Here is an 18,139-nt window from a genome sequence, read left to right as displayed (position 1 = left end):
GTTCTGTAGCTCTAATTCGAGACGCGACAGTACTTTGTAGGGTGTGCGACGCTGCTTTATTGTTGCTGTAGCGTAGATGGACAACGTTGAACTGAAGCAAACTCATGAAATGATCATTCACTTAACAGTTACTCCACTTGTGTGTTACCGATGCATTTAGGTAATGTGATTGTGCATCTGTTTCTGGGAGTGTTTGCAGGTTGGTCAACTGCGCCGCACCTTTGGCTGGTTCTACACTCAGGTATATGAGATGCTCATCTTGTGATTCTGAAATTCAACATTAACCAAATTGTAAGCAGCATTGGGAGAGATAGTTAAAATCGTTTTCTTTCACTGAAGCTTAGCAGATCAGAACCATATGTCTACTGGGAAGACATACCTCGTGGGCCGAATAGGTGTGGTGATGCGTGGCGATATTACCAGAGGACGCGTGAGACGAACGAGGATCAGAGGAAGAGAGTGGTCGGTTCCTTACTTGCATATAGGAGATTAGGATTGTTTAATGTTTTTCTGGATATTTACATTTCAAAACTTATGCTTTCATTTCACTGTAGGTGCTAAAAAGTGTAGTGTTGTGAATGCCTCAAAACTTGCTTCTGAATTATTAAGATTAACTTCAGAGAACATGAACGGCTTTAAAGGTTAATACAATGTTGTTATAAACCAGCTGAAACTTTTATCCCCTCAAGTTGAAATTGTTGATCTTACGAAAATTTCGGTGAAGCAACCACACCATTTTCTTAATTATAGAGCCACTATGTTAGTCTCATATTTATGTGCTGATATGTTTCAACTAATCATCAACCAACATTAGCGCTTTCTGTAGGAACGCATCATGCACATGCAAGATATGTTCAAGAAGGAGAGAAGTAAATGCCGGGATTATCGGACTCGTAATGGCCATAATCCAACCTATAATCAGCATAGTCGAAGAGAAGACTGGTATGAAGATGCAGAAACATTTTATGCCAATCAAAGAACAAATTTTAGATCAAGGCCCAGGGAAGCAATGCAGTACAGTATGTCACATCACTATTCTGTCTTGGGCCTAAACAGGTATATCATAAAAGCTCTTCATGTACTTTCTAGTTGTGTATGATGATAGTTGAGCTTGTATGAGCCACTTTCATACGACATTGGTCCTTCGGCCCATGTTTTCTCGTTAGATGTGCAACATGTTACAGATATAGGTTACATGTAAGTGTCTCCCTTCTCCTTAGGTTTGTTCTACCAGCTGTTCTTAGATTGTCCCATACTCCTTAGGTTTAGTTTACCAGCTGGTATCTGACTCTCTTATGCTGAACTTTATAGAATCCTGAATTATTGCCGCACATTCTGGATAAATTTCTCTTGCCTGGAAATTTATATACTGATACAGACATATGTTATACTCATAATTTTCTCATCGGTAAGATTTCTACTTTTTGTTACATAGGTCAAGACCAGAACCATTTTCAGATGCTGAGATTAAGGTGTGTCTTCTTTTACTTTGTCATTTCGTGACATAGAATTCTCAGCTGAAAGATTGCCGTTATTTTCTGATATATTCTGTCGCACTTGCACTTTAGTCTTGTAGGTGAAGACAAAGTAACTAAAACGTTTTCGTTCTTACTAATCACACTGCACTTTCCTTTGTACTCGGTACAATTCTGAACAACAACAAGAAGTTGGGGTAGGCTAAAGTTGAAACTCATAAGATCTCGAAACCAAGTCATGGTTCTGGCATGGGGATAGCTAACTTCCATGCACCTATGTCCATGACTAGTTCTTTGGTGATACTAGATGATGCCCCGCGCGTTGCTGCGGGAACCTTGATAAAACAGATGCATAAATAGATGCTAAAAAATAAATGATGTGGCATAGTTGCATGATAAGGAAAAATATATAGTGGGCTGCAACTATTTAAGAATAGAGGATTCGAGTCCTTCAGATCTCTTTTTATGGACACCTCCCATGCCAAGTTTGGTCTACCCTGACCTCTCTTGACATTATCAGCACGTTTTAACGGTTTAACCGTCTGCGATGCATTGACGCTTCTAGAGGCCTACGTTGTATATGCCCAAACCATCTCAGATGATGTTGGGCAAGCTTCTCTTCAGTCGGTGCTACCCCATTGAGACCACGTATCTCATCATTTCAGACCCCATCCTTTCTTGTGTGGTCACATATCCATCTCAACATGCGCATCTCTGCTATACCTAACTGTTGGACATGACGCCTTTTAGTTGGTTTACATTCAACGCCGTACAACATCGTAGGTCGAATCACCATCCAACTTTTGTGGCACTCTTGTCAGTGAGGACGCTAGAAGCTTGGCGCCACTTCATCCATCCAGTTTTGAGTTGATGGTTCACATCTTCATCGACATCACCATCCTTCTGCAACATTCCCCAAATATCAAAAGGTGTCCTTGTGAGGTACCATCTGCTCATCAAGGCCTCCTCCTCATGCCTAGTAGTACTGAAACTGCACCTCATGTACTCAGTTTCAGTTGTACTAAGCCTAAAACCTTTCGATTCCAAAAGTCTGTCTCCACAGCTGCTCACCATCAAAAGATATGGGTCTAGCTGCTGCCCTAGCAAGAAAGAATGGGAGAATGAGTTGTGCCTCGAGAATTTTGTTATCAAGATAAAGGGAAGTTCTTCATTTGAAGAGTTAGTTGGCTGGCCTACCGGTCCGCAAATGTAGAGACAGAGATAGAGGTTGCCTCTCTTCTGGAACTGCGAAACCAAAGGAATCTGTTAACACCCATCTGACTATCATCGACTAGCACCTCATCATCCGCAAAGAGCATACACCATGGGATTTCTCTTTGTATATCCCTTGTGATCTCATCCATTACCAAAGCAAAAAGATAAGGGCTCAAAGCTGACCCTTGATGAGTCCTATTTTAATTGGAAAGTCGTTAGTGTTGCCATCACTTGTTGGAACACTTGTCACGACATTATCGTACATGTCCTTCATGAGGGTAATGTACTTTGTTGACACTTTGTAGTTCTCCAAGGCCCACCGCACGACCTTCCGTGGTATCTTATTATAGACCTTCTCCAATTCAATGAACACCATATGCAGGTCCTTCTTTTGCTCCCTGTATCTCTCCATCAGTTTTTGTACCAAGAAAATCGCTTACATGATCGACCTCGCAGGCATGAAACCAAACTGGTTTTTGGTCATGCTTGTCATTCTTCTTAAGCGATGCTCAATGAGTCTGTCCCATAGCTTCATTGTAGGGCTCACCAGCTTAATTCCACAGTAATTAGTACAACTTTAGACATCCCCGTTGTTCTTGAAGGTTGACACTGATATACTCTGCCTGTATTCTTTGGGCATCTGTTTGAGCAAAAAATGAGGTTAAAAAGCTAGTTAGCCATACTATCGTTATGTCTCCAAGGCCTCACCTCAATGAGGATACAATCAGAGCCCAACGCCTTGCCTCCTTCCATCCTTATAAAACCTCCCTGACCTCAGACTCCTGGATACATCGCACAAAAATGTCTATTGGTATCATCAAAAGAGTCGTCCAGCTCAATGGTAGAGCTCTCATTCTCTCCATTGAACAACTTGTCAAAATACTCTCGCCATCTATACTTGATCTCCTCGTCCTTCACTGGAAGCCGATCTGCTCCGTCCTTGATGCATTTGACTTGGTTGACATCTCTTGTCTTCCTCTCTTGGATCTTGGCCATCTTATAGATGTCCCTTTCGCCTTCATTCGTGTTTAAACGTTGACGCCTCATACGCATGACCCCTTGCTTCATTCATAGCTCCTTTGCTGTCTTTTTTGCCACCTTGTACTTCTCTATGTTGTCTGCACTCCTATCCAGGTGTAGGCGTCTGAAAGAGTCTTTCTTCTCCTTAATAGCCTTCTGGACATCATCGTTCCACCACCAGGTATCCTTGCTTCGCTTTTGCTTCCCCTAGCCGCCCCAAACTCCTCTGAAGCCACCCCTTGAACGCAACTCGCAATCTTCATCCACATATTCTTTGCATCACCTCATTCCTCCCAAGGGCCCTCCTTAATAACCCTCTCCTTGAAAGCCCGAGCTGTCCCCCCCTTCGATTTTGGCGCGCTTATCTCACTGTAGACGAATCCAAAAGTGGAAGTCAACCACCACAAGTTTATGTTGAGGGACAACACTTTCTCCGGGTATCACCTTACAATCTAGGCATGTCTTCTCTTCTTGAGAGGACGAAATCAATCTGGCTGGAGTGTTGATCACTACTAAAAGTCACTAGATGGGGTTCTCTCATTCTAAAGAGGGCGTTAGTTACGATCATCTCGTAGGCTAAAGGGCAGCTTAAAGACATTCTCTCCTTCTTGATTCCTGCTGCCATAACCCAAGCCCCCATGCACTCCTTAAAACCTGTGTTAGATGTACTCACGTGGCCATTGAGGTCTCCTCCTATGAAGAGTTTCTCGCCAATAGGTGCACTGCTAACCATGTCCTCTAGGCCTTCACGGAACTCCCTCTTGGTGCTCTCATTGTAGCCTACTTGTGGGGCATACACGCTGATAACATTAAGAACTAAGTCCCCACCTTGACTAGGATAATCCAGTCCCCTTGCCTCTTGACGTTTATCACTCCCTACTTGAGGCTATTGTTGATCAAGATGCATACTCCGTTCCTTTTTTTAGTTGTCCCCGAGTACCACAGCTTGAAGCCGGTATCCTCCACCTTCTTCACCTTTTGTCCCTTCCATTTGTTTTCTTGGACGCATAGGATATCAACACCTCTCCTCACCACTGTATCAACTAACTCCCGTAACTTAACCGGCAGGGACCCTACGTTTGAGCTACCTATGTGGATCCTACTAGGCCCAGCTAGCTTCCTTACCCTTCGCACTCGTCGAGTCAAATGTGAAGACCCTTGCTCATTTTTTAGTACACTCGGGCGTCAATGTAGCATGCCACTAACGATGCGACGACCCGAACTTTGCTCACTTATCACCGTATCTAGATCAAGATACGGCGCGCCACCAAGGGGGTGACGGCGCGGTCCTTTCCCATTTAATACCACACTCCGATATGGCGTGTCGCTAAGAGGGTTACGCCCCAACGATGTTCTTCTGGGTTTCATCTCCATAAGAGTCTGAATTTTGATGTTGGCTCGCCAAGCCTATCACAAGCATCCTCCACCCGGGCTTGGGACCGGCTATATTGAGACAACATCGGCGGAGTTGATATTACGCTAAAATGCATTTTAGAAATTTAAGGGCGTGTTCAGATCCCCTCCAGCTTCTAACTCCACAGATGATTTTGACCTGAACGCATGGCGGTGGCAAGTTGCTGTAAATTGGGCAAACTCCAGATTTTCCTGTCGGTGAAGCTGGGCCGACCGAGCTCCTGGTTTTTGCGCTGCAATTGGGCTGCCTCCAGCCAGCCCAATCTGCGACAAACAGGCCACAACCCTTCAAGCTGGGCTGTAGCCCTGAGAGAAGTTGCTGATGCAGCCGAACGGATCTGGGATCGCTACCTGGAGCTAGAAGCCACGAAGAGAAACTGGATCGTAGAGTTTTGTGAAGCTGAAGGGGACCCAAACACGCCCTAAGAACTGACATTTACTTAATGCATCTCTTATATGCATCGGTGGCCACTAGTTAATGGAGACATAGTTTACTGCCGAAGGGCATGTTTGGTAGCCAGTCTCACCCTAGCATCGTTGTTCTCCTGACACATGCTGAGTGCATAGAACTACACTGTTTGATAGCTTGTATGTGCTGAGACATGCTGAGCTGAGAGCAACTCTAGCAGAGTCGCCATAAGTGGCCGATCGCCATAATAACTGCCCGTATGGCAATGATTTTGGCCGAAATGGGTGGCCTAGCAGAGCCGCCATCCTGCGCTCGACCACCGTATGTTTTGGAGGCCGCTCCAAATTGAGCGTGTGAGCAGGAGGGGGGGGTGGCCGTTGTTTTGGAGCATGCTCCATCGCCAGCAGACCGCATGGGGGGGGGGAGTTTTACCTCTCTCCTCGTCCTCTTATGTGGCCTCTCTTCTCTCACTGCCAATTGCACAGACAGCCGTACCAATCCTGCCTCGCATCTCAGCCGGAAACAAGCCAATTAATGGAGGCCGCTGCTTGGTTAACTCCTCGTGCTATTTCCTGCCTCCTTTTCTTGTCGCCCGCCATGTTTACCACCGCGCGTGCTATTTCTCACCATCAGCCACCCACGGCTATAAAAAGGCCGGCGCTTTCCCGTCCTAGCTCATCTCCCCACCGCCCCAGCTCCGCTTCACTTTCCTCGCTTTACCATGTCGCTTCCCCTGCAGCCGGACTAGGTGCCGCTGTTGGAGGAGGAATGGATGCTGGACGAGGAGGCAACTGCCCTCATCGCAGAGTGGGATCACTATGGCGCGCTGGAGCCTGGAGGATCCTGCCTTCCTCGCTGACAAGGAGTGGGTCAGTGGGATCCCCGGTACGGGCTGGATTGGAATCCCCAGCATGGCTACGGTAGGATTCCGCCCTCATCGCCGACGGTGCCGAAACACTAGGCCCCATGTCCGGTTCCTTGCCACTTCACTGTGAAGGAGGCATGGGATGAGCGCTACGCCGCCTACGCCTTGGCCATCCGCCCCAGCCAAATCTTCAAAGAGACCCTTGTGACATCCTAGCTTAAAAGAAATGATAGATTACTCATATCAACAAGGCGCATCTTCTTTCTGGAAGCACATCCACAAAGAAGTTCCCGGTTAAGCGTGCTTGGCCGGGAAGTAATTTGAGGATGGGTAACCAACCGGGAAGTTCGTCCCCGTTTTTTTTTTGAGCAATCAAAGACAGTAGGAGAGGCTCCTACTGACGTTTTTATAAAATAACAAGTGTTACAAGGTTATCCAACATCCATGGTAGTGGTGTCATTTTGGCCCCTAGCCAACTTGGAGGGCCATCTAACATGTTTACATGTGGATGTGGTGATGTGTACAGAAGCAGCAAAAGTTTTTTAATTTACAGAAGCTACAAAGTCTTGGATGGGCACCACTAGGGAGGGCTTGACTCTGTGTGAGAAGGATCAGATCAGATTTGAACCTCCTTTTCCAGGATTGAACCGAGTGGGGGATTCTTCTAAAGATTTTATCGTTACGCTCTTTCCATATGCACCATGCCGCAGTCAGGAAGACCTCCATGAACAAAGGGCCTATCCATGCTTCCTTTCCAGAGTGTATTTTTGCCAATCTATCCCCAGCATCCCCCCAGTGTATGTTGATGGAGTTGCAGCAATTGGCGCTGAACGGGCAGTCGAAGAAAAGATACTCCACTGTTTCCTCCGTCGCCCTGTCGCAGAGGGCACAGTTAACCCCATCTGCTACGTTCCAATGTCTCCTTTTTATCATGTTTTTGGTATTTATTCTGTCCGCCGCAAGTAGCCACGCGAATACCTTAATTTTCATCGTACATCTGGATTTCCATATCCATCGGAACACCGCATCTGCCTGGATATCTTTGAAGTAGAAGGCGTAGTATTTTCAGGCCGAGTATTTGGCACTCCACACACATGTCCAAGAATCGTGTATCGATCCATCAAGTGTTGTGTGCGCAGTGATTGCTTGCATTTCCCTGATCTCTTCAGTGGCTTGTTGAGACACAGGCACATGGAACCCCTCGCCAAGTGATGTCATGGAAAGAAATGTGGCTACGAAGGTATCCTCATCCCTTGCATACGAGAACGCTCGGGTACGCTGTTTCCAACGTTCGGTCCTGCCACATGTCCTTCCAGAACAGAGTCACGTCTCCTGCCCCCACTGATACCCCGGTGCGTATAAGTGAGGATAAAGTGTGCAGAAAAGACTAGTGTCGGTCTGTGGGCCAAGTTTGTCGGTCTGGATGAGAGGCCGGGGTGTTATAAAATGGTATCAGAGCCATATCAGCCTGGTACTTGTGGTGGGAAAGGCGCAAATTGGTACATAATGAGACTACTCAGAATGCACAACAGATATTTATGGGGATACGTGCTCTCACTGCCAATTTTGTTAATGCCTCCTCGCCGAAGGCTTCCATGAAAAAAGGATGATGGTCTAGCCCCCCGCTAGGGTTTGTTAAACTTAACGTTGACGCTTCTTTTGACCATGGCTTTCTCAGGGGTACGATGGGGGCGGTCTTAAGAGATGATAAAGGTAGGTTCATCGGTGGGGGAAATGGTAAGATTGATTGGTGTGCAGATGTGTTGATGGCTGAAGCTTTGGCTTTAAAATTTGACCTATCGCTTGCGCAAAGGACGGGTTGCAATCACATAATTATTAACTCAGATAATATGGAGGTGATTGATACCATGAACGAAGGAGGACGATCGTCGAGGGCAGCAGCTGCAATTTTTTATGACTGTTTTCACTTAGCTTGCGATTTTCCTATTTCTAGATTCGAGCATTGTAATAGAGAAGCAAATAAAGTTGCTCATGAACTTGCCAAATCGGCTAGATTTTCTTTCATTTCTGATTGGTTCGAGGAACCACATAATGCAATTGTACCAATCCTCATAAACGATGCAATGATTATTTCTAATGAGTAAAGCTCGAACTTTCTTTCAAAAAAATGGTATCAGAGCCGACAAGTTACACAGGCATGTGTGGGTCGGTGGCACACGACATGGCACTGGATGCATAGACGTGTGCTGAGGGGAACGTTAGTTGCCCAAACTACAAAATAGCGAACAAGTTATGCACGAGTGCCAGCTTGGCACAAATTAATTTATTACTCCCTCAGTCCCAAAATATAAGATTGTTTTTTAAGCTAACATAGCTTGGAAAATGATCTTATATTGTGGGACATATTGTGGGACGAAAGGAGTATTTTGTACTAGTTGCCACTCTAAATAACACAATGACACACCTTGTATGTACTTTGCTATGAAGCAGAAGTCTGATCATGAGAAAGTGTAGCAAAATCATATGAACACATGATGGTGCAGCAAAATCATCTGAACTATGGAAGTCTACAAAATAAGTATCATCTTCTTAGAAAAATCATCTGAACGTAAGACAATGTACAAAAATCTCAAGAAAATATACATCACCTTCTCTGTACAAGAAATCATTTTCTCTGTACAAAAATCTTAGCAAAATATACATCTTCTCGCTACATATTTAGGGGTTTGAGGGGTGAGGTGGGGCATGGCTGAGGGACCTCACACACTATCAAACAGTAGAAAAGTGGGTTGGCGAGGGAATATCTAGTGCACTCTACCAAGCACACCTGAAGTGGTTGATAACCAAGCTAGATAAATGAGCCAGGCTGCAAAACAATATGATTTCATGTAAACTTCATCACACATTTTTGTCGGATTTCGGGTTTCGGCAGACCCTTGAGGTTCGAACACTAGGGTGCGCGCGGAGATTGCGCCTCCTACCTTCCTGCACCCCTCCGTCACATTAGGATCAAAGCTATGAAAAGAACAACACAAGGGACACAGGGTTTATACTGGTTCGGGCCATCGTTGTGGTGTAATACCCTACTCCAGTGTGTGGTGTGGTGGATTGCCTCTTGGGCTGATGATGATGGACAGTACAAGGAAGAATAGCCTCGCGAGGGTCTGTTCTTGGCTGGGGCGATGAATTGCTGGGAGGAGTTCAGTCACCTTTCTCTCTCTCTCTCTCTCTCTCTCTCTCTCTGCCTACCACCTCTCTACTTGTCGAGCCCTTGGAGGGGACTGAGCCGAACCCTTTGCTACGTGGGTGGCCGGTCCTATTTATAGTGGCCCTGGTCCTCTCCTCAAATATTGAGCGGGAAGGGAGCCAACAATGACGGGCTAATTTGAAGGGGGATAGCAAGTATCAACTATCCTGACAAAAGTAGTCTTCGCCTGCGCAAAGCTCTGGTGATGACGCCGTCTTGGGCCCCATGGTGACCTCCGTCTCGTAGTCCTCCTGGTCTTGGTCTCGTTGCACCGAAATGGCAACCTTTGCCTGATGCCTCGGTACTCCACGGCTGCGCTTGCCCCCTTTGCACCAAAGAAGAAAGGAGGACACTACGCGGGCTGGCTCCCGCCTGGCGCCCTGAGTCGTCATGGCTTGTGTCACGGGCACCTCGCGAGGTACCCCTTCTTGATCTCTCCGCCTCCTCGTGAGCCAGCCTGACGAGACCGTGCCTGAGGAAGCTCCGTGTCGTCCGCCCCGCGAGGCTTGGCCCTTTGCGAGGGTCTTGAGTTTGTGTTGGTGAAGACGGACCGTGCTGGGCCCCCCTTTGAGCCACGCCGCAGGCCGCAGGCAGGCAAGTCTGGGGATCCCCGTTCTCAGAACGTCGACAGTAGCCCCCAGGCCCAAGGCGCGCCCGGACTTGGCCGTGCAGGGAAGCGGAAGGGCAAGAGCGAAGCGCCGTGGGCCCTAACAGCCTGCGGCCTTAGGCGCCGCGCGACAGTTGATTGGACGTGGGCGGCACTGTTCCCTCACGCCCTCCTTATCTTGCGCCTTGCTAGGCGGACCCGTATTCGTACACAGCCGTTCTCCTTTTATCGTTCGAGCGCTTCCTGTCCTTCCTCCGCTCGAACCCTGATTTCTATTTTCAATTCAATCTCGAATCCTTCCCCCCTTCCCTTTTCCTATCGCCATGGCCCCGATGAAGAAGGGAAGAGGGAAGAATCCCGTGTCTCCGCCTCGCCCGCCGCCGTTGGCGGCCCCCGCCGAGGGTTTGGGTAAGGTCAGCTTGGCTCTGGCCACCATCTTCAATGAATGCGGGAGAACGATGGCCTGACCCGCGTCCCACTTCTCCATCGGCAGGATAGTTACCGAGGTCCCATATTTCGCCGACGCCCTGTGGGCAGGTCTGGTTCCCCCTTTTTCTGATTTCTTCAATGCCGTGCTCTCCCACTATCAGATCCACATGCTGCATCTGAGTCCTGAATCCATCACCCTCCTTTCGGTCTTCGCCTTCGTCTGCGAAGCCATGGTGGGCATCCCTCCTTCGTTTGCCTTGCTGCGCCACTTCTTCTCGCTGCATCTTGTCGACCCTACCCAATGCTGGGCGTGCGTAAGCTTCGTTGCCGCGCCAGAGACTGCCGCCTCTGGGATTGACTTCAAGCTCCCCCTGCCCGCGGTTGGGTTCCGCGAGCGGTGGCTGTATGTGGACGCGGGGGTGCCCAGCCTCCTGCTAATGGAGCCGACCTCGTCTGCTGTCCCCAATTCTGGCTGGGGCTAGGTGGCGCTTGAGAGCCCCCGACTCGTCTTCGTCCTTCGCGCTCTTAAGGTCGCTTGGCGTGACAGCGCCTAAGGTGGTGAAGGAGTTCCTGCTATGCCGCGTTGCTCCTTTTCAACGCCACTCTCGCCGGATGTGGGCCTTCCGTGGGCGCGAGGATAGTATGAGGCTCCAGGAAGAGGACCTGGCTCCCGAGGTGCTGAAGACGGTGCTCTTGACCCTGGCTGGGGACCCCAACCCCGGCAGCGTCCGGCAGGGAGGGGCCTTGCTGTACCTCTGCCAGAGCAGGGCCGACTTTGTGAAGCAGATGCCTGCCTTTGATGAGTGGGGGCTGCGCCCCGCCGGCCTTCAGGGGTCTCGCGAGAATCCAGTGGTGGTGACTGCCCTTCCAGTCGGCCAAGGCGACTCGTCCTCAAGTGGCGGAGCAGGGAGGTACGAGGCGCCAGAGGCTGAGGGGGCTCCCGGTGTGGTGACGGCACCAGGCGAGGCTCATGAGGAAGCAGTTATCGAGGCCCGTACCGCTGAGGCTGAGGGTGACAAACAGCTGCCCTCTGCGCCTGCGACTGGGGCCCTTGAGGCTCCAGCTGCTCCTCTTGGGGAGGCGATTGGCGGCGCACATCAGGCAGGCGCCCCTGACGCTGATCGTCTTGACGCTCCATCTTCGTCGCAGGTCGATCCCTGCGCCCGACTCTTAGGCCGCTTCCGCGTGGACTTTGGGGCTCTCCGGAAGAGAAGGGAGGCCTTGGGCGACGGTTACCCTTGTCGCCTGCTGAAGCGCAGAAAGTACTTCGCCACTGATGAGTAAGCCTTCTCCTTTCCCTGCTCCTGATCCTTCCGTTGCTCTTACTGACCCTTGTTCCGCAGCCCCTTCCAGCCGAGCTTGCTGAGACGGCTGAGGAGCCGTCCCCTTTGGCTTTGCCCCCTCCACCGTCCTCGAGCACCCCAAGCAGCGGAGCCCTTGTGGCGAGGGCGATCGAAGAGGCGAACCATCCCGAGGCGTATCGTTGCCCCGCGCATCTCGCGATCCTCCTTCGTGAGCCTTCCCGTGGCATAGCCAACCTGCCATGGGCTTCTCGCCTGGTCGTGGACTGCGATCGGCTGAGGCGCTTCCTGCGCTCTTCTCCTGAGGTCGGGCTGGCCCCAGACCGGGCTTCTGACGCGGCGTGCCCGGCCGTCGTGAGGGTGCCACCCCCAGCCCCCAGCCCGGAGGGGGAGCGCTGACCTGCAGCCCCCGGCGCTTGCTTGGGGCAGATGATGGTGTGGAAGACGTGCTTGAGCGCGCTCGGGAGCGTCGCGCTCTCCGCCAAGGATTCCTTTGAAGGGCGACTGACGCAGTGAGCCTACTTGGTGAGGAGCTTGCTGATGAAGACGCGCGCCTTGAGGTCGAGGGCCTGCGCCTGGCTGCAGAGAGCGCGAGCTGGAGGGCGCCATCGCCCTTGCGCGCCGTCAGCGCGACCTTGATGAAGCAGAGGCCAAGGCGTTGTTGGTGGCCTCTCGGGAGGCCCGGTCTCGGGCTGCTGAGGAAGCTCGGGAGGCTAACCGGCGGCGAACGGCTGCAGAGGAGCGGGCTCGGGAGCTCCTGGCCTGGTGCCACTCGCTGGAGGAGCAGGTGGAGCTGCGCGAGGCAGCCCTCGCGTCGATGAGGGTGGCCTCCGGCGACTCGGCGAAGCTCCAGAAGCGTGAGGAGGCACTGACGCTGGAAGCCACCGAACGTACCTGCGAGTACGAGTGTTTGGAGACTAGGGAGCGCTTGGTGACGCAGGCGGAGGACGATGTCGCTGCACAGGAAGCCCGTGTCTTGGAGGAGGTCGGACGTCGGGTGGCGATGGCGCATTTGAACCTCGAGCACGAGTTCGAGGAGAAGCTGGGGTTGATCCGGGCCGAAGCCGAAGGCAGGACTGCTGCCCTGAGGGCCAAGCTGGAGGAGGTGACGCGGCGGGCCGATACTTCCCGGGCCGCCCTTGAGGTGGCGCAAGGTGGGCTAACCACCTCCCAGGTTGAGGTGCTCCTCCTTCGCCAGCGGGTGGAGGAGGCTGAGGCCGTCGCGCGCCAGAATGCGGACGAGATACGTCAGCGGCGGCTCCTGGAGCATGAGCACGGCCCATGCTGACCACGCTTCGGGAGAGAGCCAACGCGGCCTTGGGCAACATCTGCGAGGAGACCGTCGGCGAGCCGCACGCGGTTAACTATGCGGGTAATCTTCAATTCTTTACTGACGTGGTGACGCAGCTAGAGGCGCGGTCGATCAGGGCTGACAGGTTGATGGAGGAGAGGAGCCGCACCCTGCTCAGTCGCGCCTTTTCTTGTGTCTTCAGCCATCTCCGGAGCATGGATCCCCACTTCGATTTCGACGCCGCCATCGCCCCAGTCCCCCAGGCCGTCCGAGGTGAGCTGGCGCACTGGATGGAAGACCATGTGGAGGCTCTTATCAGGGCCTTCGCCTCGGACAACGACGACGTGATCGTGGCGGCCGACGAGGGCAGCGTGACGGGCGGCCCTGACACCGCTGGTGGTAACGCGGGCAGCGGTGGCGAGTTCAGCGACGCCAGCAACGGCCCCGATGGCGCTCCTGAGGACGCATTGGGAGATTCATCCGACTGATTATGCATCATTCCTGCTTACCCTGTATGAATAGAACTCAGGTTTTGGCCTGATAGCTGTGAGAGCATTTTGGAGGGGGAGCCCCTCATGTAAAACTTGTGTTTATCGTATCAGTAGGAGCTACATTGTCTATGCGCCCGCGCCAAGCGGTTGGCTTAAGCGACGCGCTGGTTGGCTAGTTTACCTTTGTCCCGCGCTGGCCCTAGGGCAGCCCGCAGGAGGCTGTGGTGCCCTGAGTGTTTTCTGATTGATTCTGTTGGATCTGCAGTAAAACGCCCTCCTGAGAGGACGCGGCGGTGGCAGTCTGGGCTGCGCGCAAGCTAAGCCTGACCCGGCTCGCGAGGGGCTCACGAGGGGAGGCAGCTGAGGCGAAGCGGTAACCGAAACGCGAGAAAATGCTCGAACGAGACTAAGCACCCCTTCCCCGAACACACGCAAATCTGAAATTCGAATCCAACTTGAATCCAGCGGGGGAAAGCGACAACCAAAGGGAAGAGCAACGAAAGCAAACAAAAGGCCGCGTCCGGTACCTAGTCTAGTCTTGAACGTCTTCTCACCAGCGCGGAGCTAAGTGCTGCCACTGGGCGTGGAAGGGAGCCCCAGGGCCTGAGGCCGGCACCCCTGAAATTCCGGGGCGTGTACAACTCCACTCATTATTACGTGAGAGTGTCACGGGGCGGCGAGCTTCACAGGCACTGGGCCTTCTTCACAGGTACTGGTCTTTCTTCATATCGCCAGATGAGGGCCCCGCCTTGCGCCACACTCTAGTGCCATCAGCAACGACCGAAAACCAGGACGCCGCCCGATGGGGTAGAGCGGTCGCCAGCGGTTCCCCCGACGACCACGTGTCCTCCGCCAGGGGCAGGCCCTGGGGCACCTCCCCAGCGGAGGGCCTACCTCCTGAGAACGCCTTGCTCCGAACACCGCGGTGGCGATGTCGGATCCCTGCCTCTCTCCTGCAGCCCCCTGCGTCCTCCCGAGGGGTAGGAGACTGTGGGAGCGGGGCAGCTGCTCGCTGCGGTGACCTGCACCTCCTGCAATCCATGGAGCGTATACCTGCTCATGAAGAATTAGCGATACCCGATAATCGTTGCCTCCAGCATGGCCAGTGGGACCGTCCCGAGGCTCCTGGAAAGGCTCAGCTTCTAGTGCCTCGTCCCCCCAGCTTGGGCTGAGGAGCGAGCCTTGTCCGTTCTCGTGAGGGTGTCCTTGGTCCATCATGAGGGGCACGTATTCCTCCGGCGCCGTCATCCCGAATGCCACGCCGTAATGCCCCGCATGCCACGTGGTCCTGCCTGACGCGCCCACCGTGGGGTGGCAGCGCGGCCGCCCATTGGGGCCACGGGTCGCGTTGAGTCCTTCTTCGCGGACCGGGGGCGGGGCAGCGCCGCCGCCGGTCCGGCGCTGACAGCTTCTCTGGCGTCGGAGTAGCCTTGGAGCCCGCGGGTGCACGGGGGGCCCCCGCGTGGGTCGCCCTGGGCTTGAGATGGGAGCTGGGTGGAGAAGGGGTGAGCCCCCGAGGCGGCGAAGCCCAGAAGCTCTGCCACTCGCTCCAGCAGCACGTCGTGGCCGCCCTCCAGCAGTCTGCACTGCAGCAGCTCTCGGGCCACCGTGAGTGCGGCTCTCGAGTTCGCCTGCTCCCGGCGGGTGTACAGTGTCGTGGTCGCGGCGTGATTGGAGGCCCTTGCTGCCGACCGCGCCTGCCGCGGTGTAAGAGTTGTCGAAGCCTGTCCGCGTCGCCCGCGGCCCGCAGCGCCTTGCGGACCGCGAGCTGCCTGGGGCACGGGGTCGCCCGAGGCGAGCGGTTCTGCGCGGGTGGGCCACGCAGCCCATGGGTCTGGGTTGCCCTCCTGGTCGCCGAGCATGGTGATGACGACGCGACAGGGCACGGAGCGGTGGAAGACGAATTCCGGCGCACCTCTACCTGGCGCGCCAAATGTCGGATTTCGGGTTCCGGCAGACCCTTGAGGTTCGAACACTGGGGTGCGCGCGGAGATTGCGCCTCCTACCTTCCTGCACCCCTCCGCCACGCTAGGATCAAAGCTATGAAAAGAACAACACAAGGGACACAGGGTTTATACTAGTTCGGGCTACCGTTGTGGTGTAATACCCTACTCCAGTGTGTGGTGTGGTGGATTGCCTCTTGGGCTGATGATGATGGACAGTACAAGGAAGAACAGCCTCGCGAGGGTCTGTTCTTGGCTGGGGCGATGAACTGCTGGGAGGAGTTCAGCCACCTTTCTCTATCTCTCTCTCTCTGCCTACCACCTCTCTACTTGTCGAGCCCTTGAAGGGGACTGAGCCGAACCCTTTGCTACGTGGGTGGCCGGTCCTATTTATAGTGGCCGTGGTCCTCTCCTCAAATATTGAGCGGGAAGGGAGCCAACAATGGCGGGCTAATTTGAAGGGGGACAACAAGTATCAACTATCCTGATAAAAGTAGTCTTCGCCTGCGCAAAGCTCTGGTGATGACGCCGTCTTGTGCCCCATGGTGACCTCCGTCTCGTAGTCGTCCTGGTCTTGGTCTTGTTGCACCGAAATGGCAACCTTTGCCTGATGCCTCGGTACTCCACGGCTGTGCTTGCCCCCTTTGCACCAAAGAGGAAAGGAGGACACTGCGCGGGCTGGCTCCCGCCTGGCGCCCTGAGTCGTCATGGCTTGCGTCACGGGCACCTCGCGAGGTACCCCTCCTTGATCTCTCCGCCTCCTCGTGAGCCAGCCTGACGAGGCCGTGCCTGAGGAAGCTCCGTGTCGTCCGTCCCGTGAGGCTTGGCCCCTCGCGAGGGTCTTGAGTTTGTGTTGGTGAAGACGGGCCGTGCTGGGCCCCCCTTTGAGCCATGTCGCAGGCCGCAGGCAGGCAAGTCTGTGGACCCCCATTCCCAGAACGCCGACAATTTTGTCCGCTGTGCAACTCTGAGTGTGTTTTACATTTATTTTTCTCCGTTCCTATAAGATGGGTAAAGCTTTTAGGGAGCCATATATATCTTGCTTACTTCCTTAATGATATGCATTCATTCCAGAATGCGTTTAGGAGAAAAGCAATGGAATACCATCCAGACCAAAACCAAAAGAACAAAGGTAAATGCAGTTCCCTTTTCTATAAAGCTAGAATATGTCCACTGTATGTGTGCTGATGTCATAATCTGTCCCTTGGCAGCGGTTGCTGAGGAAAAATTCAAAGAGGTCATGGATTCTTACGAAGCAATAAAATTAGAAAGGCAAAATGGAAGTTGCTGAGCAAACTCATGATGCGGGACTTGCATCTTGGCGTTTGACACAAAGATAAAATATGTCCAAAAATCCCTTCTATTTTGTATCTTATTGATTTAGTACGTAGCAACAAATGGCCCTTTTGTTATGGGCTCTGATCCTCTAGCTGGCCGGTTAACTATGTTTTTTTAAATTGAGTTAACTATGGGCCCGGTTAACTATGTTTTTTTAATTGAGTTAACTATGGTTCAAGACAAGCTCATGGAGACAACGTGTTTAGTACGTAGAAAACTTTTGCTCTTACTGACAGGACAATGAATTCTGATGGCGCATTTACAAAATGAGCGAGTTTACTGGCTTGTCAGCTATTCTAGTTCTCCGTTTTTATACAAGTTTAGACAGCCTGTGTATCATCCTCCAAAAAACGAAGCAATTCTATCAATAGTTCCATATGCATGATTGTTAAAGCTATGGAGAACACGAACCCAAATGTGATTTTTTTAATGAGGTGGGAGTTAGCTATATTATCTTTGTGGGTGTTTGTTGCTTGCAACAGTGTCTTTCTTAATAGAACGAATTTCTCAATTCTCACTCAAGGTTAGTAGGACTGTAGGAGGGCGGTGCAACCTGAAGAAATTCAAGAGAAGCCACTCCGGGACGACTCGACAAATGATGCGGAGCAAGTCGGGAAGCCTGTGGTTGAAGAAGCATTAGCAGTTTAGCACCACGAAGGTTGAAGAGGTTGCTTGATGTATTATTGTTGGGCAAACAATCCTGTGACTTATGCAGAAGCAATGTAAGGCTCGAACTATGGAATGGGTTGAGGCCATGAAATGCGGGATATAAAGTTCATGGATGACAACCAGGTTTGGAGCTGTCGGTCTGTTTGATGGTGTCAAAATTATAGAATGCACACGAATATTTCAGAAGAAACTAACAAGGATGAAAGTTAGCTTAAATTGGCTTGAATCATTCTAGCAATTGAAACGTCATTTGATTAGGGCAACTCCAAACGGCCGACCAAAATGGACAAGAGATTTGTCCGTTCAGGTGGCCAAATGGACAGGTGCCCAGCCCATGTTCACCCTTCAGTGGCCGTAGCACCCAACAAACCGACCCATTTGATCCGTTATGTTTATTTTTTTCCTAATGTAATCAAGATTTGACATATTTTCATCAAACATAGCAAATATGTTTAACACAACACT

The 18,139-nt window shown here is 51.9% G+C and overlaps 1 protein-coding gene across 4 annotated transcripts in view; it reads left to right on the top strand.

Moving 5' to 3' along the window:
• LOC119354771 (dnaJ homolog subfamily C member 7-like) overlaps window positions 1-17,900 on the top strand; it is an 18,608-nt gene extending 708 nt beyond the window's left edge. Inside the window, exons 2-7 of one of the 4 annotated variants that reach the window (XM_037621514.1) lie at window positions 200-241; window positions 340-462; window positions 827-1,056; window positions 1,436-1,472; window positions 16,742-16,799; window positions 16,879-17,497. In XM_037621514.1, coding sequence (XP_037477411.1) covers window positions 200-241; window positions 340-462; window positions 827-1,056; window positions 1,436-1,472; window positions 16,742-16,799; window positions 16,879-16,958 — 570 coding nt within the window. In that variant the 3' untranslated portion in view covers window positions 16,959-17,497. Of the gene's footprint in view, window positions 1-199; window positions 242-339; window positions 463-826; window positions 1,057-1,435; window positions 1,473-16,741; window positions 16,800-16,878; window positions 17,498-17,528 lie in introns of those variants that run through there. The other 3 variants (XM_037621515.1, XM_037621516.1, XM_037621517.1) reach the window with 3 other exon arrangements.
• The last annotated feature ends 239 nt before the right edge of the window (window positions 17,901-18,139 follow it).

This window comes from Triticum dicoccoides, chromosome 2A (genome assembly GCF_002162155.2).
Source record: "Triticum dicoccoides isolate Atlit2015 ecotype Zavitan chromosome 2A, WEW_v2.0, whole genome shotgun sequence".
In the NCBI taxonomy this organism is placed as follows: domain Eukaryota; kingdom Viridiplantae; phylum Streptophyta; class Magnoliopsida; order Poales; family Poaceae; genus Triticum; species Triticum dicoccoides.
This window is presented reverse-complemented; position numbering and strand designations above follow the sequence as displayed.